The 25,871-nt window shown below is 29.3% G+C and overlaps 1 protein-coding gene across 1 annotated transcript in view; it reads left to right on the forward strand.

The window, feature by feature from the left end:
* The window catches only part of Smp_198430 (putative solute carrier family 12, electroneutral k-cl cotransporter), a gene marked incomplete at both ends in the record, with an annotated part of 61,188 nt that extends 37,035 nt beyond the window's left edge, over window positions 1–24,153 (forward strand). Inside the window, 6 exons of the mRNA XM_018789855.1 lie at window positions 6,862–7,061; window positions 12,172–12,334; window positions 19,398–19,510; window positions 20,500–20,801; window positions 21,762–22,028; window positions 23,818–24,153. Of these exons, the coding sequence (XP_018655256.1) occupies window positions 6,862–7,061; window positions 12,172–12,334; window positions 19,398–19,510; window positions 20,500–20,801; window positions 21,762–22,028; window positions 23,818–24,153 (1,381 nt within the window). The remainder of the gene's footprint in view (window positions 1–6,861; window positions 7,062–12,171; window positions 12,335–19,397; window positions 19,511–20,499; window positions 20,802–21,761; window positions 22,029–23,817) is intronic.
* Between the last annotated feature and the right edge of the window lie 1,718 nt (window positions 24,154–25,871).

The raw sequence follows: 25,871 nt of genomic DNA on the forward strand, positions 1-25,871 counted from the left end.
CCACGAGATTGAGCAACCATTCACCAATGTCATCAGTGAGTTGATATCTCCCAACTGATGTAAACATGAATGGATGGATGCCGGCTCAATAGTCTATCGGTTAAGTGCTCTGGCGCGAGACTGATAGGTCCTGAGTTCGAATCTCGCGAGTGCGGGGCCGTGGATGAGCACTGCTGAGGAGTCCCAAAATAGGACGAAACGGCCGTCCAGTGCTTCCAGGTTTTCCATGGTGGTCTAGCTTCAATGGACTCATGATCTCAACTCTATAAAATTACTAAGATCTCCACCAACCCCCTTCTGACAATTCAAATTTTCTTCAATGCCATAAGATTAATTTTCTCGATAAAATTAATCTAAATTTGAAATTTCAATAAGCTTGTTTGATCCTCGAATTTTAATGAATGAATTGATTAAATACTGTTGTTGAATTAACTAATCATATACTCTGAATATTTACTTCTCTTCCGTTTTTATTTGGAATAAATTATAGTCTCAGATCTGAGGTTTTCGCTTGATATTATTATATTTATAATACATCATTATTATTAGATGGCTTTTTTAAAAACAAACTGAAGCTTCTAAACAGTTCACTTTCATACACTTTCAAAATGTGTACTTTAACAAAGTGAAATGTATTCAGCTGAATTTTAACAAGATCTTCCAAATCCTAATGAAAACTAAAATGTGTTCAAATTATGCGTTGTGGATAATCAGGATCTTAAGTAGATCTTAAGTTCTTAAATTTGACTAACTTACATTCTTCCCCAATCTAATTGAACAAACTTGTTTCATTATGTATTCTAAATTTTTCAGAATCTTAAGGTCATTTACGGTTGTTCATTTAGTTTGAAGTTCCTGCACACAAATCAGCTTTTCTCACTTATTTGAAGTTTTAGTGAATCAGTTAATCTCATTATTGTTTTCTGTTCAAACACAAAATTTCAGATTAATTTACTACTAGTAATACTATCATCGTCATAGCTAGAAGCATTCACTGTAATTTATGTTTCATTTTTGCAGACAGTTCATTTTTACATTTATGCGACGAGCTTTTGAATCGTGCCAAGGTCACATAATTATTTTGCTAACTTTGATATAGATTCATAATTTTTAGAATTACTTATAAAAAAAAGAACAAATATACCTCACTGTTTGGCACAGGAATTTATTATCTTTATCTGTTCTTCACTGAGTATTATATGCATTACTTATTAAAATCAATTTGAAAAGTTGTGTCCCCCCATATAATTCAAAAGATCAGAATAAATGTGATAAATGATAACCATATATGACAACTGCAATATCAATAAAATATTTGTCTATAAGCAGAATTAGATAGTGGTTGGCAATCGACATAACCAATGAGAAGATTTAAGCAACGTTTAAAAATGAATTTTGAATTATTATAATTATTACTTACTAATATTACTGTCATTCCATTAATTGTTGTTGACATCTGCTTGCTTACTTATTATTTCCTTGTCAATCTACTCTTTCATTCTTATCCTCTCCTTAAGTATTTATTTCTCAGTTTTTGTATTGTCACTGCCATTATCATTACTATTATTATTACTATCACTTGGTTAATCTAATTCTTCAATTAATAAACTACAAAGTAGAAGGTAATTACAAGTGAAGTTTATTTCATTTACTTACAAACTAGCTTTATTTTGTTTTGTTTAGGGAAAATAGTATGAATTGATTGGTAATTGTTTTTTGTAGATTTTACGATAAATGTGATTATTCGACTTCAATTTTAACTCTTCTTAGTTGACCCTGTTAAGTATTTTAAATATATTTGTCAATGATTTAGTCCAAGATATACCGTTTGTTAAATTCATAATATCATTGGATATAGCTGTATACCAATGAAAATGTATGTCTCCACTGAATCCTAAATCTACAATTTGATCAATATTCTAGTAAACATTAGGTTATGTTCTATTCTGTTAAAGATCATGAATTGAAAATGATTTTAATCTAAAAAAGCAGTATCGTTTTAAAAATAATAGGTTGAAATTGAACTAAAATACATAAGATTAACGTAAACACACACAGTATGTGTAGCACTTTAACTTTTCTGGAAGGAAGACCAGCATCATTAGGATCCACTAAATACTTTAGGTAAATTTTTGTTAAATTGATGAAATTGAATTTGACTACTGAATGAAATAAGTAGTTGAGGATTGATTAGATGCATCAGCTGAAATCTTTTAGAATTTGGTAATTTCGAATAATTTGTAAATAAATCAACCATTTGATCATAAACTTAACCAAGTTTACTCACAGTTACACTGAACTTATGCTTAAAATTATATTCAGAACTATATTGACACTTAAATCTCCAATGATTGCAGTTACAATTGAATAAATTAGCCATTGGGCTGTTCAAGAAGATACTATCATACCGGTTGAATTAGCTTCAAACCATTGATTTTTCCTAATAATTCATTTTATTCACACTTCATTATACGAGAACGATGGGTCACATATAAACTTGTTCAACTGCTGTAGCCATTTAGTTCTTTAGTTTTCTTCAACATAATAAAACGTCTTCTAGTTTTTTATTTAATCCCTTAATAATTTGTCTGCCGTTACTGTTATTAACACACAAATGGTGCTTCATTAATTTTACTGCATTTCTCCCAAGAACCAAAAGCACGATTTACTAATCTTTGAACCTCATAATCAATAAATTAAGACTAAAAATTCATCTTCGATAATCCATTTCATTTTATAATGAAACCAGTTGTAAACACTGATTCGATACATAATTGGTTTATCTCTTAGTTTTAAGTAAATTCCAGTCATGGTTCCACGCTTTATTTCGGTAGATCTATTCCTTTTCAATGATTAGTCTGTTTATGCTAAAATTTGGAACGTTGCTTATTTTAAAGACACTTTACAAGTATGTTTCATGTGATATATATATAAACGTATACTGAAGTAGTAAGTAGTTCTGAACAAATCAACAAAGATAATCATTAGTTTAGCCTTATTTACATAATACTCCGTAAATTGCCGTAATGAAATTCTATTGTTTACGTAATGAGTTTCAAACTTTAAACGTTGTAGATGATAGCTCCAACTCTCATCATATTTGTTGATCTAATCCCTTTAGAGATTGTTTCTTTGGAGTGAATTATAATTTATTTAATTCTTCCTTTTTCATACGAATCAAAATTATATTTTATTTTATATTATTATTACTATTACTCTCTTTATTCAATAACATATTTTTGGTACAATGTACAATTCTCGACACAAAGAATTTCAACAAGTTTCCGTTTCTCATTTCCTGATTGATCCTAACAATAAATGCTGAGTGATCACCAGTTAGGTGTTAACAGTCCAGCAACCGACAACTGAGTAATTTTCATTCTTTTCACAATGTATTTGACTGTATTTCTTTGTAACTGGTACAGAGAAATGTCATAAACTTTTCATAAACTCACCTGAATAGGTTATGCGACTAATCAACATATTAATGTGTTAAAACAATCAAAAACATACAACTTGTTAAAATGGCAGGAACAGGTAGCCCAGATATTCAAGCGGGCCACCGTGTCAGAAAAATGGCAATGAATACTTTACAACAAGTATCTACTTATTTGTTTACTAAATAATTTTTCAGATAGATATTTATTTTGTTTTAGTTTTACCTAAACACATCACCAATTTCTAGTCATTGTAAGTATTAAAGATTATTTATTTGATAATAGATAATTTATTGACTTTGTAGCTCTTTCTGAACTTCATGTATTATGTTAACGTTCATCTTTAGCACAGATTTCTATTGATTTCCCTGAAGTTGTATAAAAAGAACATTATTCATGTATTTTTCTACTGATCGTTATGTGAAATTATGCTAAATATACATTAACGTCTAGTGTATGAATAACTTCGATTAGAAGAAAAATGCAAAAACGTTTTATTTTGAAAGATAAAATGAATGTATACATGTATTAAACCAGACCTTAATAATAATGAGATTAGCCAAAGTTCATCAATCAGTTATTTTAATACATTCACATGATACTTGAACTGATAACCTTATTTTGTTAGGAAACTTCCAAAAATTCATAGTTTTATTGAAGGATAGTTTCAGTTAACTATTTCTGGTCAATCTATGTATATGAAGTTTTTCATCTTATATCTGAATTTTGATAGTAGATTTTTAATCATTCAACTGAATATGTACACATTATTGGCAGCTAAAATTACTTATAATTTGTTAATGAGATCAGGAAAACTATATCACACATGAACTCTTATGCAATGTCCTCACTGTTATACCCTACTTCCAATTACTAGAACTTCTCTTCAGTTTCCGGTACAATTTTTTTATTAGTGATGACCTGTAATTCTAGGTTGACATGATAGCCTAGATTAAACTATCCACATGTGATATACTGGTTGGGAAATTTTATTCTTTTGAGCGTTATCAAACCAAAAATGGTCTGTTGTAGGTTAGTTTTCCAGTGCAAGTAGTTTTCTTGAAATAGGTATATAAAAATATAGACTTGCAATTACAAGAATATCTTAACTGAAACTTCATAACTACTTTTTTTATTTTCTAGTAAATAATAAGAAAATTGTACACAACATCTTGTTTTAAGCATTTCGGTACCGGTTTTGAATTTTTTTCATGGACGAGACAAACTCCGAAACTTTGAACCTTCGATAAAGTTACTGTGACTTAATTTCACCAAATATTTCATGTTCTACAGTCACATAACTAAATCAGCCCACCTACATCCTGAAAGGCAATAACTGCAGTGAATTATTCTACCACTATCGGTACACACTCCATAATGGTTTCTCGTTATCATCATTATCACCAGCCATAACTCTTTATTATTTTATCCAGTTACTTAAGTTGTCCCTTTTATAGTTTCTAAACCTTCTCCTTATTGTTTGAACGGCTTCTGAAAACTACGACGGAGCCGAAGAGTTTCCATCCAATCAGAACGCGATGGAGCTTTCTAGAATATCGGGGTCATGCTACTATTGCACAGTAGCATAACTCGCCCCTTTGCGGATTGGCCGAATTATAATGATGTTGTAACAGAAGCTCATACCTATAACTACACATGATTTTCTGTACATTTTGATTCTTACACAACAAACACTTCTCCAGCTTTCTTCTATCTTCTGTTTTGCGACTGTGAGGTTCTTTGCGTTCGAAAGCCGTAGTTGTATACCGTATTCTGCGTTAATCAAGTAGTGAACATAACACTGATATTTCGAATGTTCAAATCTATGAAATGATGTTTTTTCATCTTCATACGTCTAACTTTATGGTTAAGGGTTTTTTTCATAACATGCTGCACTGGGAATGTTTGCTATATTTTCTTATTTAGAAAAGTACACATCATCTTAATTTGTGTACTCAATTTTATCATCCTAACACAAAAGCAATCTGTACACTTAATTATGTAAAAAGAAAATATTGGTGTTAAAGGCATATTATGTAGTATACGCTACAGCAATTTCTTATCATCAAGGGCATGAGTTAACAGACAACAAAATGAGTTCGCAAAAACATGACTGAGATTACGCCGCAGTAATTAATACATGTCTTAATTTCAATAAATCATCTATCTACGGCTCAGCAATTAAATAAAGTTTGTACAAGACGCTCTAACTCACTTCTAAGTTAATAAACAACTATTTAAAATAAAATATTTTTAATAACTTGAATGAATAAATAAATATTTTCAAAGTTTAAGTCACGAATTGATTCTAGTTAGATCACCATTTAAAACCTGAAAGCTTTGGACGGCCATTTTATATCATTCTGGGGCTCTTAGATAGTGCACAGCCACGACTCCACATCTGGAGATTTAACCCAGGATTCTCGGCCTAAACCTTTGTACTACTGCTCCAAATATTAAAATGTTAGCGAAACATCGCTTTTTGCCACTATGGAGTAGAAATGATAGCGTTAAATGCGTCAAATGCTCAATTTTGTTACTTTACATTGTACACAACTGGCGGACCGATAACATCTCTAAACTTTAATGCTAACGTCTTAGTCCTGAAATGAACTCCAACTTGTCAGCATCATATTTTATGGATAAACTAACCATATAACGCTACTTTTCCGCGAAATTCATTTATCGAATCAGCTATAGAGTGCTTTGACATTGTAGTTGAAATCTATTTGTTAAGAAAACCCCAACTCTATACCCTAACCTAACCTTACCTATATAAAATGTGGAGACTAATAAAAGTCTCTTTGAGTCCTTATAACGTTTCGAGACGATGGGTAGTTTATATCTATAAGTTTGTCTCCATATTTCGTTTATTTTTTAGATTTACAAGCAGGAGAACTTGTAGAAGATGTTAATAGATTTACAAATTATGTTAAATCTGTTTACACTTTATAATATAATTGTTCTCTCAATCAGAAACTATCCATTTACAAAACCCGGTTTCCAATTGACCAGAAAATAGTTATTTTAAAAATTTATCATCTCTATACCATAATTTCACTCTGTTATGTTATTCATATTGTACAGTAAATTATCATTATTAACCTTTGAATAAATAATGCTGGAAAAATAAAATAGTAACCTCTATTCATTATACAAAAAAGACATTAAATCTCTACATATTATTATTATCATTATTATCTAACTTAATTATTGTTTTGCTCACACAAAATGACAAATACACACTTTCTGACTTATTTATATCTATTCTACTCATGAATCATAGTAATAATAACAATTGTTATACTTTCATTGAGCTCCATTATCATTATTTTCATCAGTTTTAACCCTTTTTTAAATAGGAAATAAGGATAAATTTATAACTTTGTTACTATTGTTCTTCTTATTATTATTAATATTTTAGTGCTTCTAAAGAATGGGGTGATGCTACACGAGGTTTACAAATGTCCACAGCAAAAGAAGCTATTTTAAAACTTGGTAATAAACCAATTCATACAAAAAATTGGCGACCACAAATTTTAGTTTATTTACCATTGGATGAAAATTTCCAGGCACGTCATGATCGTCTATTAGATTTAGTTTATCAATTAAAAGCTGGACATGGTAAGAGTTTAGTATTGTTGGTTAAAATTGATTGATTGTTGCAAAAAAGAAATTTATTTGAAAGGGAAAAGTAAATTTCACTAGCTTTACTGATTTTATGTCTCTCACTATATGTTTCCTATAAAGAATAGATTTCTTTTGTGTAATACCCATTGAATATATTCTGTGTTATTATGCATCATTATATATTAAGTGTATACTCATGAATCCCGTTTACTGATTGTTTAACGTTTGTACTTAATTGCATGTTTCTTAAATGAGAAACTTAAGTAGCTAGATGATATAGACGTACTCGTTTACTTCTCTTTTTTTTCATCTAAATCTTAATTTATTCATTGAATATTCTGCTATTTTTATTGAATGCATGGATATGATGTTCAGATGTGTAGTTCTTTCATTAGAATTATAACACAGTAATACTGAATTGTATTTTTTCAAAACAATCTATTGTCTGAAATCAGTTAAAATTTAAGCAAACTTATACTACCAAAACTGGATTTTTTATAATCCATATTGATGCTTAAAATCTTCCTGGAAAATCATTTGGATAACAGTTTAGTTATATACTTTTCATTTAAAAGATCATCTTACTGATCCAAATTAAATTATACACATATGTATTGATTACTTAACCGATACTAACGAAACTTCTATACATTCTATTCACTATACATTTGTTTTTCAACTTTAGTTTTATCTAGGACTTTTGTGGAAAAAAAAATGTTTTTATTTAAGGAAAAAGCCAACAAAATTGAAAGAAAATTAACATCGAATTTAGTTTGTTTTCTCCTCTATAAAAATATTGATCTACTGGAGAAATTTAAATAACACTTATGAACACTGAAATTATCTTTACTAATCCTATATTTGGCACTTCATCACAATCTTCTTGTTATTTGTAGGATTATAAATAATTTATCATGTTCGTCTAGGAGAAAAACAATTTGATGATAAGGATGATATGTTTGAAATATTTTTGTGAAACTATAAATTTGTGAATAGTTACTTCTGATCAATCAATACTGTCATTAGTATAAACTTATATTCGGCATGGAATCACAAAATTAGTGTCTTCACAGTGTTTTTTATTCATTAACCGTAAGATCTGTTCGTTGTCCATAGACTATTAATCATGAGTTGTTATGTTCCAGATTATACCATGTAGGAATGCTATAATAATTTTAAAGTTTTATTTACAATACATAACTACATTTGCAATTGATTGCTCACCGATTATTGATCAGTATCATGTTTAAGCAGTCCCTTAGTTGTGATCGAAATCTATCGAGAAACATTACATTGGTCACTACACAGTGATCAATCATTTGTAAATATGCAAGTCATACCTGAGGCCAGTTACAACCCGAACAATTCAGTGGTAACATCTCTGACTTAAGCTGAGTGACACTGGTATGAACCCCAGAACGTCAGTTTCTTCAAGATTACAAGAATATCTTGCTGACAAGTGACAACTAGCATGAAACTTCAGTACCGAGTCTCTTGTCGATTACCCTTAACCACCCAACATAACTCTAATTTACTAGTTTTATTTAATGTGATTTTCATAACAAATAGTATTGGAATAGAAATAGATCATTGAAATTCTCTCGATTTGAAGAAAGTTTTCTATTAAAAAGCAGATTAAACTGGCAAGTTAATAAATTAAAGATTCTTATAAACGTAAAGGCTCACTCATATCATGAAAAAGTGCAAAATAATTTAAAACTTAAAAGTGCTCTAATTGGTATGATAGCAATGTACAAATGGATATTAATACGATCCTCATAAACTTCGCGCACAACTTATACTTCACCAGATGTTATAGTTCTTGTTGACTTTTAATTTACCCAAGTAACTAAGTACACGTTTCTATACTCAACTTGTAGTTCACCCTATTTTACAAGCGTATTGATGATGTTTGGCTATTCTAAAAAGAATTGGAATCGATTTCAATTCTGCAATCCATTGATTTAAATAACGACACTTGAATCATCAAACGTGCACTTTTGTTGTTTCCATTTACCTGACTATCGTTAGTATTCCATAAGCTGCATCATAAATAAATAATTTTGTCGGGTTACTTGTCTTGACTATCTACTTTCAGTGAACAGTAATATCTTATAGGTTTCAAAACATCTACTAAAATGCTAATTTTGCGACTTTGTACAATAATTAGACCTAATTACTTTTTTCATATACTAGTTTTAATTTGACTGCGAGAAAAAGATATATAAATAACTTTGAAATCCATCGATTATGGACTGATACATATCACCAAAAAACTATTGAAAACTTGAGACAGTTCTGAATGTTCATATTTGATCTTCGTTTGTTAATTTGCAAAATGAAGTGATTGATCTTATAATATCATTAATATACAATGAACAAATACTAATTCCAGAAAAATATTCAGTTCTACATGTAAAATAACATGTATTTTTAATAAATTCAATTATCATACCACAACTCTTAATAAATAATCACTTAAAAGTTGATACGATTATTGTATGGCTGTTTCATAATGAAAAAAGGCAGTTATTTTCGAAAAAATACAGTACTGATTGTTACAGTCAACAAAACACCAACCATAAAGAAACCAATAAAGAGAATAAAAATCAGAAGAAATGTGCCCGTAAGTAATGAAAGAAGCATAATAAATACGTACATAATCCATTGAATAGTTAAAGGAAATCAATTACATGGGTTGAATTTATATTTTGTTCTTGTTAGTACTCATTAATTAAATGTATCTGAACCATTTAAGAACCCTTGCCTTTTGGATTATTCACACACATATAACTCAGTGTAAAACGGTTGAAAACTTCACAATAGAACTATTCAGACTGTAACTATGTTTTATTAGCATTGAATTAAGCGAACTAATTCCTATATCACGTTTTTTATTTACTAGTGCTAATCCAAGTTAGTTAACGTGGTAAGCATATTATAAATTTACTCTATATGTATAATTTAATCAACATTAAAGACTAGGAAATATGACAACAAGTACCATTTAGTAAGTAGTTAACATATGTAGTTATCTGAAATTTAGATTTTATACCATACTGAAATGTTAAATAAATTTACCTTGTTAAAATTCATTATGTTTTAATTACACTACTTTGAACAGAAAGCTTATAAATTTTGTATAACTTACAATAATATTTACCACTAGTTTCATGAATCTATTATTTACCATTCTCTTATTAATTCAAGGTTTAATTGATAGACTGTCTTAGTTGTTTTGTTATAAATTGAGATAATCAGGTATCACTATTTTAAGTTACTAAACTATGAAGCAACGATGCTAAATCTTTGAAATAGTTATCTCTTGATGGGCGCTAGTTTGCTTCATACTCTGAAAATTGAGTATTACTATTTTACAAGAAAAAAATATATGGAATGATGTTGCATTTTGACAGTTTTTCCACATAATTTAATATTTGTTAAATGAAATTAATAGTAATTTTTATTCACACACTAAGGTTGTTATACAGATGAAATTTGACATAACTGTCTTGATTGTAACAAATTCTATAAATATACTACCTGTTGTTGATCAATACGTTGAGCGTTTGGTCTTTGACGAAGTTATAAAAATTGTAAAATTACTCTTCTGATCTCTCCCTTCTAAAGTTAGGCATTAGCACCGTTGGGTGCCTGCTCAGTGGTTTAAAGGTTAGGTGTTCGCGCACGAAACCGAAGGTCCTGGTTTCGGATCCTATGTGTGGGATCGTGGGTGCGCACCGCTGAGGAGTCCCATACTGGGAGGAAACAGCCGTCCAATGCTTCCAGGTTTTCAGTGGTGGTCTAACATTGGTCGATTCACTATGTCAATCAGAAAGAAGAAACAATAGAGTCGCAATTCAAATTTCCATCCTTTAGTTCTTTTTCTCCTTGCTTTCTACGTATATATGTGTATTAGTTTTTCTGTTTAGATTGTTTATCTTTTATGGTTTTGCACATCTTCCTCTATGTTCATCGTGTGTAGATGTGTGTGTTTACAAGTTTGTCGATTGATATTAATAATGAAAATTCGTATTATTATTTCTCTAATTGTATCATGTAAGAATCCTATTCTACTCTCATTAGGAATAAAACAAAATACTTTGTTGTCGTTACTACAAGAAATATGGCACAAAGCTTTCTATGCTTGAAGAGATAAAGTATTAAGATTATATATATATATATATATATATATATATGGAAATGTTTTAAGTATTAGCTCCGTGAGGACATGTAAACAAAGATTAAACATGATGATGTGAGAGAAAGATGATAGTACAAGATTATCTATGATAAATAGTAACAACAAATATTGTGCGTGTGTGCAAATAAAATACCTTGTATAATTAACAAGTTAGCAACGGATTATAACATGAATGGACCGTATTCAGACTATTTCTCATATCCCCATAATTTTATTTATAATTATTTCTGGTTCCACTTCATTTAAATAAATCTCTCTACTACTTTTAGTTATCGCAACAAAGGCATTTACATTCTGTGTTGCAGTGAATATTTTTCCCACATTATTCGCCCTGCTAAAATGAAAACTTAATAAAGTATGATAAAAGTGACTAAATATAAATATTTTTGTGGTGTTAGCTACTGATGTCGACAGACATAAGTAGTATGTATCATCAATCGGAAGTGAAATGCATGGAGGCAGAAGGTTAAGAAGATCAAGAAAAAAAGAACGAGAACAGAGAATGTTTGCTGTGGAAACCAAAAAACAATGAAGTCTGAGACAATCGACTGATATTCACAAAGGGATAGTCAAGTTTGAGACAGTAGATTGACATTTTGCAAATTAAGTATTCACTGTATGGTTCTCAGATTTTACTAAGATGTTCAGTAATTTTGTATTCAAATACATCCGATTGTCCCCACTTGTGTTCTTGTTCACTACACTAGTACTATTTATAATAAAATATAACCATCACAACAATAATAGAACTGATAAATCAACAAAAGGTGTATATTCCAAATAAGTCTATGGAAATTGTAGTCATTTTAATTATAGTGATTATATTTATTTCCCAAGCTTAGAAGTAAAGATCTGTATTTCTTTTTTGTTCATGAGTTATCGTTGTTGTAACTTTTACAGGTTTAACATTGGTGGCATCGATTTTAGAAGGTGATATTATCGACAGACGTAATGATATGATTGCTGCTAAAGCTCATTTAAGTGATCTCATTCAAGATCATCGTATTAAAGGTTTAGCTGAAGTTCTCGTCGCTTCCACTATTGATGAAGGCATGAAAAATATGTAAGTTCTGTTTCATATGAATTATTATGTCAGTTATGGTTGCTTTTTTTAGTCATGTTATATGTATAATAATGGTAATCTAATTAAAATTATTTATTTATTTATTTATAAATTTAACTGTCTTTTTTATGCACCTTAAACATTCAAGGACTACTAATCATCAGACCACAAATAGATTCACTTACTTGAATGTAACTTCTATTAACTTTTGATTGATGAGAGATTACTTTTCATTATTGTTGATAGGTGTGGGTAATAATGTCCAATTTCATAAATCTGCTGCCTTTAAATCTCATGATTTGCTCAGTATCATTACTGTCAAGTAATAATTCTTTAGTGTAATAGGAAGACGAAGATTATCTGAATTTTTGATTTATTATGTAATATATTTGTGATATGTTTGCTATTATGTTACGTAGTTCTCATAATCGTCGTCTTACTATACTGTCCACATCTACCAAAATGAGTAATTGCTTTAAATAATTATTTAGTTGACTGTAGTTCATAGTGAGATCTATTTCCAAATTATCTGTTGTAATAATTGTAAATATGCATATTTGTTAAGTGCTATTCATTGCTTACATTTAAGTATTTAGTTACTTAAAATAACCTAGTGGTGTTTAGACTAGAAACTAATTACAAAATTGCATTTATGTACTGTATAATCGAACCGTAGTATTAGTTCCTAAAGTCATTGGCTTTTATTCTAAACTGATTATGTAGTTACTAACTAGCTGGTTGAAACCCGCTCGGCCAACTTGATCAGTATTTGAAGATTTTCGATTATATGGCCCAGAATCATTAGCAATGACGCAGATACATTTACTGTTTGTCTAACCCTAGATCCTCAATTTCGAAATTAATTTATATCTTTTACTGCGCAAATATATTATATTAGGATTATATTCTATATGCCTAACCATTAATACTGCTGCTACTTCATCCAGTTGAATGTTCATTTTAATAACTCAATGCCATTATCATTAATCACTATACTAGCTTAGGTCGATGTATATCTGTCAGGTTCTTTGGTTGCTGATAACTAACTAACCGTACTTTTTTGTTCCAATAAAATTTATAAGTACGTGTTTAAGGATTATATCTTATTTTCAGTATTAATTGTACAACCCGTGTAGATTTTCACAGGTATATTATTAAGATAAATATTTCTACATGATTTAATCATACTAATATTGGCAAAATTACTATTTATTATCTCTCACAATTAGAAATTTTACGTACGTATAAACTGATAATATTTTTTAAATAAATATTGATATACAAACCGATATTGGTTATCTAGTTCATTGGATTATTACAGAAATCTTTGTAAATGATCAAAGCCATTTGTCGGTAAACACTTTAATTGTTCTCTTCTTTTGAAAAACAAAACAATTTTACTAATAAAGGAATGATAATTTTCTGTCGATAATTCATTAAATAACAACATTTACAAAGGGAATTTTACATATATAAGAATTTAGAAGATTTAACCATGAACTTTAAGTGAAATGCTTAAATTTTAATATTTTAAAAAAGTATGAAAATATGTAAAAACGAAGAAATCTTTTTACACAAATCTTTTAACTTAGTGACTAGTTTTTTTTCCTGTTTTAAATAATCATAATAATCATTTACTTTGAATTTACCTTTCAGAAACTGAATTCATGATTAAATATTTATTTATTTATTTAAACACATAAATATTGGTACAAAGGAGCACCAGATATATATGCGCCACACAAATCTCATTTGATTTGTATGAGGGCTGTGAAACTGCCCAGGTGCCCAAACTGAAGCAGGTGGTTTTCTTAGGGGGCCGCAACCAGAGCCTTCTTTCTAAAGGTCTGATCCACAAGGCAGTGGAGCATCGTGGGGAGATGCAGTCCCATGGTAGCCGGTGATCAACGATTGATTCATACGCTATTTGTCCCCTCAGGATACTGGGGCCCATGTGCACCATTGGTTTGGAATCATGGTTTTCCAACTCCCCTAGGTGGACACTCCACATCCACCAATTCGGTTAAAGCGCCGGACATTCGCTTTTCGTCCTCTCACTTTCGTAAACAACAGTAATGCCACGAGAAGGCAGTGAGTAGGACTTCCCTGGCAGAGGCTATATACGCGTGACCATGTGAGATCATTTGGAGAGGGAGAGCGAACTCTCGCCACTCTCAGCCGTACCAGGGCATTTGGGGGCTACCAGAGCATGTAATTAAGAACTAATATGTTTAAAACTGTAAATAATTTGTAAATATTAACTTATTTGAATAATTTTTCATATAAAATTGATTACATTGTATACTTCAATTGGTAATAACAATACATAACAGTGAATCATTATAACTAAACTATCAGGTAATTGAATCAACGTTAAATTTTATAAAATATTGTATGAAATGAACTTTTAGGAAAGAGAGAAAAAAAAAGGAAGAGTGTTCAACCTGATTCAGTTAACTTTATTGTTAACTAAATTAAAACTGAAAAAAAATTTATGATAATCTAACACAAAACTTTTCTTTGCCTTCAAATATCAGTCTTGGTCAAAATTATTTTCATTATTATATATATATATATGTAGATGTTTTACACTTATTAGAATATTCTAAATAACTTATAGTTGAATTATTCAACTATTCTATTCATTATTATTATTCTTATTATTTATAATTGTTATATTCTGTAATTACTTTTTATACTAAACTTTTATAAACCAATAATTATTTGTTTATAATAAAAATAAACAAAATCTATTTTTCATCTATTTATTTATTTATTCAATATTTCGAGAACAATACCTGAACGATGAAAATAATATCACATATATTAAGGATATCAAAAATAAAATTGGAAGAATGAAAAGAGAGAATAGACATAGTTTAACACATTTAGCAAATAATTAATCATATTTATCTAAGTGAACTTTTGTACATGATGAATAAATTAATAGAGTGATGCTGAGATAGAACTAAAAAAAAAGTTTTGTTACATATATACAAGGATTATAATATTTGTATACTAGAATTGTCATATAACAACAACAACTATACAACAAATGGCTATAGCCAAAAACATATTTAGATGAATCAAATAAATAATAAAACAATAATTTAGTAATGAAGAATATTTAGTATATAAATGAATACAAGATAAGATTATCGATAACACAATGATGATGACAAAATAATAAAAAAAAGAGAAGAGAGAGAAAGTTAATAGAAAGCCTAGATATTATTTCATTCTACATACAAACAATAATATAATTGTGGGAAATAAACTATTGTAATGGAATGAATAAAAGTCTGAATAGTTTCATGCATTAGTTAATATTTTATAATGTTTATTCAATCATACATAATATAGAATAGAAAATAAGATTTTATTATTTTGCTTTCTCTTTTCACCAATTTATTCATTTGTCTGATTTTTCTAAATTATTTCTTGTATTCCCTAAAATATTTAAAGTTAACATTATCATACTACTAATAATTTTATATTCTTTTTTTCTGAAATTTGAACAACTGTCTTCATGATTTCCGGTACAACCCAATAATAGATTATCTTTATGGGAACCAGTTGTAAATATACTGTGATATCTTATTTATGTAATTGACAAGATCATGAAAATTAGTTGTAAGATAAATTTCGATAATGTAATGAGAAGACGAAGATTATCAGAACTATGTGATATATTAGCGCAATACATTTCGAACAATCTGATAAGATAAATGTCAATAGGGTACATGTGTGTTCAAAAATAAATGACTAAGATAACTTTCTCACACAGATACATATCTTATCAGCTTCGCTTTAACAAAATGACTACTTATAATCTGATGGAGTCAACTAAATCTGCCTGAATAATACTGTCGATTAACGTCGACAGTTTTAACTGCTATCTGTTTCGGGAGTAAATAAAACATTGTTTAGATAGTATATAACAATGAATATCAATCATTGCCACTCTTTAAACTTCTTAAATTTCACTTATCTTGAACTATTTAATTATTAACTATGAATTGTTTTCTTTCAACCTAATAAAAATGAGACATTTCTAATGTCAAACGTTTCCAGCCTTTGATTAATTTTATAATGGGTAAATGACGTTTGAGAATTGCTTTCCAATTAAATGTACTGGTTTTAGGTAACCAAGTAATGAATACTGATTAACGCCCATTAATAAACTCAAATATTAGAATACTTCATAAATAATAAACGTCTTATCATTTTGTTAACTAAGTCTATCTATTATGTTAGAAGAAATATTTCTATTTAAAGTCAATTTATATGTAAACAGTCGCAAATCATTAGCTTTGCAAATGCTGTACACTATAAATTTTAGTCTCACAGTCATTTCGTGTGACAAGTTTCTAAATTGATCGACTCACTAATAATATTGCAAAGTAATTACCTGTAGAAATCAAAGTGTGTAAATCAATAATAGTAATGATATAAACTATTTGTTCTCTCAGTTTTGTTGTGTATTTAACTAGTTACAAATTACTAGAAATCACTATTTTTCTCCGAATTAGTGTGGGCAACTGTTCAGTATACAGTGCAATCCACGAATTATTTTATCATTCTACACTAATCATTAATTTTTATAGAATAGATGAATTGTGACTAGGAGTGTAATCTAAGGCATTCGTTTCGTCAACTGTATATACTTAAATTCTGGCGTTGATATTCTTATTGGACCTCTAACCTAGTACAATTCGCTTTAAATGTCAACATGTCAACAAGTGTTGATTCTTTTCTGTTTTTTTAACTTACTCATCTTTCTTTGTAACATCCATTTTAAACTTTATTGTTATTCTTTACATCTTTACCAAGGACAAATAAAATTCTCATCCACTTTTTTATAGAATGAATAGGTTTTATTATTTTAATAATAAGCAAAAAATAGTTGTTCAGTTTCTGACGTCTTTTTCCCAACATACTTCACAATCAATCCATTTGTAATTAAAATCAGATAAGTGTTTCCTGATTAAAATTATTGCCAGAATCATGATATCAGAAAATACATAGAAAGCAAGTTGATTGACAAGAATAATAAGTTGGTTTCTTAAATGTATTATTTGAATAGGAAATATGTCCACAAAATGAAAAAACTGAATATTAATTCTTTGCATATCTAAGTTGCATGTAAGTTTAAAGTTCTTATCATTTTTAGACGGCTCATTTAGATAAAATTTATGAAAATGTTACGTTAAGAAATATATACATAGGTTCATTGTCACTTTCACTATTGCTTTTAATTCCATATCACTATGTACTGTGGAGTAGTCCTTAAACATACTGAAAGGCCTGATCGAAATTTCCTGTTTTTTTTTAATAAATTATCTCGTGTCTATATATGTCTAGGGCATGTTTTCAGAGATACTATGCAACTGTATTCACAAAATATATAAGTAAATGATAGTATTATTCTAAACCTTCTTAAACTTTCATTAGTATATTCATTTTATACAAGAGATTTTAAAAGCTTTTAAATTAATTTTAATTGACTCGTTAATACAGTCAGTTATCTTCTTTTGTACCATATAAATTGAAAATGTTTGACTACTTGACACAAATTATTGCTTTCACTGTTAACATCAAGAAATTAATTTTATAGATTTAAAATACTTTTGAACTTGAAAGTATTGTACTTCCAATGGACTACTTATGAAAATGTTAATTATGTTAAATAGTACAATATCAATTACACAGAAAGTTAATAATATATTTTAGCCTGGAGGAGCTTTCATCTAGCGCGTTTATCTAATTCATTTCAACCAAACCAACTCTAATTTCTATACATTATTTCAACATTCAAGTCAATGGTTATTGAGCTGGAGAAACTTATTGAATTACTTAATTATTAATTCCAGTGAAAACTTCTGTCAAATCTAGGGGAATACACTCTATGAATAATGTTAAATAATTACCTAGATTTTCATCTTTAGGGAAGCTTTTTCATATTTTTAGTTAAAAAAAATCTGTTGATCCTTTTCCAATACTCTATGTTTTAAGAACACATGTGAATTCACACAAATATTCGTCAATATCAAAACGAATAGTTTGATAAAAAATTGGGCGCCGAGTATAGAGAAGATATGATATATGAAAATTATATTTGAAATAATCTCAGTGACTGAAATTTAAATAATTCCAATGTTTCGTCCAGACAAGTTTGCTGAACGAAATTTCAGTCAGTAATATTATTTCAATTATAATGCTCATACATGTTAATTGTTTTCATTGTAATGTCTTGTATTATTATCGCATGTTTTTTTCTACTGAACATCACAGTCTTTCTAACAAATAAAATAAAGATTAATGGATCTCATGATGAGTTAATGGTTGTTGGTTTATTCAGATTCGTGGAACGAATTATGTACTTCATATTCCAGAAATTAAGAATGGACTAGAACTTTTCAGACAAGCTAATATTGACAAAATTAGCTTGTAATTAACAGTGGAACTGAAAATTCACTTTTTGTCCTTTGTAGGATATATTTGTTTCCTAATATTGAGATTCACACAGAGATACACTGATATCTCGCAACACTTATCTGACGATTTCTACTTGATAACCCACTTTTAGCCACAATCTAATTTTGCTGAGACTTCCAAATAAAGGTCCAATCGAGGCAATCCACTCGGGATTCATACACTCCAAATTAAACTTGACTAAATACAGTTCTTGATATCAACAATAAAAAAACTCAAACCGTTACATTAAAATTACAGTAAATTATTTAAAATGAAACAGTTTGACAATTATAGCCAAAATTCTACTTAATTTAATCTGCTTTTGAAATATTTATCTGAGTAACTTCAATACAATCAGTAAGAATTTTTCCTATCTAACTGATAAATTATTAATAGATAATAAAAACTGTGCAAATGATCATGTATATGTAATATGTTTGTATACCAATCCTATTTATTTTAATTTTCGAATTTTGTTGCTGCTCTTCACTGTCAGTAAATCATTTTTATCTGGTTGCTTTAACTATAGCCTATCAAAATATATACTATCATTTTAAATTCTTTTTTAAAAATTAATCATTCAAAGGGCACAATGTGCTGGTCTTGGGAATTTACGTCATAATACACTTATGGTGTCATATCCTGAAGATTGGAGAGTCGACTGTAAAAGTAGCGGAAGTAAATTGTCTAAATTTATATGTAAGTTTTGCAGTTTGACTATATCTATTTCATATTTATCAACATATTCTAGTTCTATGTTATAATTCAGAGAATAAAATGCCCATACACCTAATAAACGTAACAACATTTATGAAGAATAGTGTCCTATCCGACAGAAATGAAAAACTTGTTATTGATTAAACTGAGGGTGACATTGTAAACCATGGAATATTGAATTAATGGTTGTATCTTGCTTACCGGATGATTTTAGTGACATCGCTTGCATGACCTAGGATATACACTTTTGAGAATACTCATTTTAACACAATGTAGCCATCAAATAAACCTTAATTTTCAATTTTTTCCTGAGCTTCTGTCCTCCTATGACGGATATTTCCTGATTAAATTCATCAAGTCTCTACAAACCACCCAATCAAACAATTATTGACTAGGTGTACATTATTTTTTAACTGTTCTTTCTGCACGTCGAGATAAACTATAAAACAACAATTTTATTATTTTAGATAGATATCCATAGTAACTGATTCTCTAGTCTATTTTATCAAATTGACAGTGTAGTGTAACGTTTTAAATCTGATAACTACATTTTACTTATACTAGTAATTATGATTATGCTGACCAGTCATCACTTGCTCTATGCTATCATCATTGTACATTTATACTATTTATTTATGACCTAGCTTAAAATTCAGTGATATGCTTAATATATTATATAGAGACTGTTGAACATTGTATCGGAAAAATAAAATTAGTTTATTTAACTCGAGTATGAAAAATCAAACTAAACAAGGAAGATGAAATTTATTTTGAAGTATATTACAATGATAGGAGTTGCACCACATTAGAATCACACCAGAAATCCATCCTCGGATGTTTAAGCTATTGAAATGTTGAAACACTTACAAAAGGTCTATTTTGAAATGGGCTTGTCATTTCGCTAATTTTGTTTATCTCTATTGTCTACTTCACTATTGTTCTTATTTCATCATTTTTTCTAAATTTTACAGCAACATTGAGAGCTGCACAAGCATGTGATATAGCAATGCTAGTACCTAAAGGAATAGATTCGTTTCCTTTGAGCAAAGGAAATCAAATGATTGGAAATGTTGATGTTTGGTGTATCGTACATGATGGTGGTCTGCTATTGTTAACATCATATTTGCTAATGCGTAATCGTGTATGGCGTAAATGTCATTTACGCATTTTTGTGGTGGCTACTGAAGAGGACGATATTGTGAATCTGAAGAAGGATATGACCAAGTTCTTGTACGATTTGAGAATTAACGCTTCTGTGGAAGTCGTAGCAATGGTAAGTTAACTTATACACGATATTTTATAATGATAGTTATACATAAATTATACTGATTTTCCGCAGCTTTGAATGTAGTTCTGGAGTTCCAAATCATTCAATACGTATGATAAGAAATTCAAATCACTTTGAGTTTTTGTTTTTTATTGCCTAGTACATATTTTAAGAAAGTTAGAAAGTTCCGCAAAAACAAAGTAACTATTCACTGGTGATAAATTTTTTTAAATTTCATTCTCCAGTTGATACTGTTATAAACACTTAACTTTTAACACTAAAACAGAAAATACATTTCAAAATTACGTGTCTCATTACTTCTCATCTTAACGATATTATAAACATAGTTAGATAACTCTCCATAGAATTTCTTTGTGACATGTTATCAAACTAAATGTCGCAAAATCAATTTCACATTCGAGCATGTGTACCATTGCGGAAATATTTGACACTACTGACAAATTACTAAGTAACATGAGAACGTGAACACAATTTTTTCGGGACACTCTATGGCTTCTTATCGTTTAGTGATTAAAGATACTTTATGGAGTACCAAGTGAAAATGAGACAACAAATGGGTTTAAAAAACATGATGGCTCCATCAAACAGTCTTCAGGGTAGTAAATAATAAAGGAACTCGAGATTCGCTAGCTGCTACCTGATGAACATCATTTTCTTTTGAAAGAGAATTACAAAGGATAGGAATATGGGAGATGAAAAAATATACTTTGTCAATTCCCGTTAACATTGGTAATAAATGTATTTGAATGTGCTAACACAAACTAAATAAAAAATACCTCAGATTTTTACTAGTTATAAATAAATATATTTGCACGGAATTTCCCTGATAAAGACTTATTGTATTTGAGATACATAGTATATTCTTTCAGTTCCAGCTTTTTTTCATAATACATCACATTTTTCAGTTTTGTTTACAGAGACGATTTATTTGTTCTAATTATTTAGAGTACTGCTGATATATCAGCTTATGTCGCTCAACGAACAGCTAGTATTGAACAGCGTCGTGCACTTTTAATGCAAATGAAAATATCCACTGTTGAAGCACGTTGTGATCCTCAACTTATTGTTGACCAACATCGTAAACCTAGTTCAGCTGATATTAATCCAGCAGATATTGTCAAATCGAATTGTTCCATTGATTCTCATAAACTTTTACCAGCTATATCAGCTACATCAACTGAAAGTTCAGATCAGTCACCGGATCATGCAACAGTAAGTAATCTTGTTCTAATATTATTATTATTTATTTTTCATGTCCTTGAACACACCTCTATAGTTTAATTCAAATAGCTGTACTTCTGAGATAACAAAATGGTCATAATTTATAACTGTTGATCACAATTTGAAATTAATGAACATGTAAGTGAATTAACTCACTATATATATATATATATATATATATATATATATATATATATATATATATATATATGAATGTGATCAAATCATATACCATAAGGTATTTGTGAAATGGAATTGTGTATTAGATGCCATGTATTTCTAATCTTCTGATAATCTAAATGTATATATGAGTGGGTCATGTTTATAATTCAATTCAAATTTTAGTTCCAGTGATTTTCGTCGATTAACAATCTATACAGTAATATTATCCTAAATATTAATCGACTCATTCATGTAAACTCACATTAGTTGTTAGAGGTAAATACCATAAAAATTATGCATGAACTACATTTGTAGTAGTAACATTTCATTATCCTTTTAACCTAAAATTATACAATAGTACTTTAAACTGTCTGTTTAAGATTCAGGCACATAGAGGTGGTGCTCTAAAAATATTGGTCAGCATTACCTGTTGCATGTTCCTATCATTCAATACTGAGACCTATGTTTAGAACATGTACAGTTCACGTCAGCATACGCTTTAGCAAATATCAGTCACTTTCTATATAAATGTTAAATGGTTAACTTCCGATATCATTAATGTAAACATTCAAGTGAATAGAAATATCGATTTAATTAATTTATTTTCTCTATGGGCACAGATCATTCTACAAGTATGCACCTACAAGCTACTGTTATACTATTTGCCATTCTTAACTTATTCCCAATTTATTAGTTACAGTATCTCAAACTCACAGCCACATTTGGCTCAATCTTGTATAATTATTTTTTGCATTTTATGGCACGATGAGGTCTGTTCTGCTTATATATAAACTGCGTATGTCTGTAATATACGATTCATACAGCGGAGGCTGATATTGTGTTCTGGACTGAAAGGGTTAGGCTAGGCGAGAAGTTGCTATACAGAGGACCAATTAGGACTCAAAGTTGACTCTATGCCGTTCGTGCTGGTTAACGCATCATTGACTTAGCACAGGGATGAGGTCATACAAATAAGTGTTCTTATTGGCGACTTTGTTACGTGATATTTAACGGGCCATAGGGCATAACAAACTCATATTATGTAATCTGAGCTCCTGTGCATTCGGGAAACTCTTTATTTTGTTAGCATTATTGTTTGATGTGAAATTGTGAACATCGAAAGTTCACCAGAAGACTTCTAAATAGAAAATTATTGCTTAGAAGTTCAGCACTTGAAAGATCGGATTATTTATAGGAATAAGATCAAATCTACCTAAATAAATAATTGTTTTTCTCATTTTCCATTAACAATTCAAATAGAATAGAATATTTGTTATATTGATCAGAATTAAGTCAGTATTAGTACGGGGAAATGTACACTGGGACTGTAATGATAGTAATAACAGTAATAATAAAGACAACAATAATAAACAAGATTTTAGCTAGTTCAGCGATAAAAAAGAACTAAGATAATTTGAAAATTTACGAAAACTAGACCAACTTATAATGAACATGTTTCGTATTCGTAAGTTCACTTCTACAGCGTTTAAAAGATGAATATGAATTTCTACGGACACATTTTCTAGTATATAGTATATCATTAGATAATAAATGTTTCATATTGTTTGTTATTATGATTATTATTACAAATAAGTATTTTACAACTAACGTATTTTAGAATGTAACAAACACCAGTAGTAGCGATTCTGCTTCCAAAGAAGATACCAAACCATCAAATTTGAAACCAGATACTGAATCGAATGATAAACCTATTTCAAATCATTCACATCATTGTACTGTATCATTTGCAACTGGTTCAAATGTTGCAGTTAGTGAGTCTGATAAATCTACTAATCCCAAAGAAAATGATGCAAATTCAGAATTGAATCGTGGTATTAATGAATTTACTTTTTCACCTTCAAATCCATTGACTAAGTTAGTCCAAAAAGCTGCAAGAGAAGCAGGTTCTAAAGAAGAGTATTTATTGAATAAAGCCCATCCAGGAAGAATGTAAGTTTTTATATTACTATGTAAATCATATTGTATTAAACATCTTGACAAAATTACTTTTTATTAACTAAAATTCACAATAATAAATATATGTTTGTTACATCCCAATGAGTGGAAAATCATATTTCGTAACTCACTGTAAGCCACTCCATTTTTTTGTTTATTTACTCTGAACTTATTTATTATTAACTTTCTGTCCAATGCTCAATTTATTTGAAATTATTAAGTCCAACCTTGGTATTGATACCTAAAATTTACAATAATATTCAACTGTTTTATATTACATGATCCATAGTTCATCGAGACGAATTGTGTATAAATTATTTGATAAACTGTTATTCCCATCTATTCTAAAAAGAGATTAAAACTTTTCCAAAAAAAAAAGTACGATTTCTCTAAATTGATGAACATTAAAATCGTTAAAATTATCAGTGTATGGACTATTGATCGTAATAACTGTTAGTACTGACTAAAAAAAATTCAGTTCCGTTACTGTTTTATTTATGAACATATGTAAGAAAAATAATTGTATAAAATAAAAATAATCCTGTTTTCGTAACTTTGAAGTTATCGCTACACATTGCGAAAGATTGTAACCTTCGGATTATGTAATACACAGAATAGTTAAAAATAGTTACGGAAGAACAACATAAATTCTAGAGTTGTATATTTCCATTTACTGTTAGTTCTAAATTACCGACATGTAACTACCATTACTTCAGCAATGTATTAACGCAGCATCAGTGTTTATGTACAAATTGACCAGGTTTTGTCACTGCATTCGAAGTATCAGTAGTGTTGTGTTTTATGGGTCAAATAGTGTGATTGAAGATCACCTACATGATGAAGGTGCTAACGATATTTTCCAAAATGGCAATGTACCCTTTATAATTGAACCGTCTAGTGCAAAGAACACAACATCATCAAAGCACCCATGTGACCTGCAAATACTCTCTATAATTTCAACAATGAAAATATTTTAACAACTACCAGAAACGGATATGGACCCAATACCCATACACAACTAGTGTTGATTATTGAGAACCGCGAAATACAACTTTAAACGATAATCCTACAAATGAACTTCGCTATCTTTTCCCACATAGGGAAATTATTTTATTAAACAGTCATTATTCGCCTTTCCTATTTTGTAGTTTCATTTTCCATTCGGAACTGTTAAGTAAATTTTTGGGTCCACTATTCTTCACAAACCGATTTCTTACAATTTTGTCAGCTTGCACATAATTCAATACATTTTTACAATCATTTATCCGTAATACTGTAAAAAAAATTTACATCAACATTAGTTTTCCTTCGGCCTTGTTTAAATAAATAAATTCCGCTAGATTATTGTACACTGTTTAACTTTATGCTCTTTATAATCTTTATTCCAGAACTAGAACTCAACGTCGCTTACACTGTGCTGTACGTTTAAATGAATTGTTACGCACTCACTCCAGTGAATCAGACTTAGTCATTGTGAATATGCCTGGACCATCACGTACTCTAGGAAGTGAATATTATTACATGGATTATATTGAAACATTAACAGACGGCTTATCACGTATTCTATTAGTACGTGGAACAGGACGTGAAGTAATCACTGCATTTTCTGAATAAATATTAATTCCAAATTTTTTGTGTGTTTGTATGCTGATTATTCTCTTGTTAATGATATGAAGCACATTTTCGCGAAACAAAAAACATAATCTAGTTGTAAAA

The sequence above is a fragment of the Schistosoma mansoni genome, chromosome W (genome assembly GCF_000237925.1).
Source record: "Schistosoma mansoni strain Puerto Rico chromosome W, complete genome".
Taxonomy (NCBI): domain Eukaryota; kingdom Metazoa; phylum Platyhelminthes; class Trematoda; order Strigeidida; family Schistosomatidae; genus Schistosoma; species Schistosoma mansoni.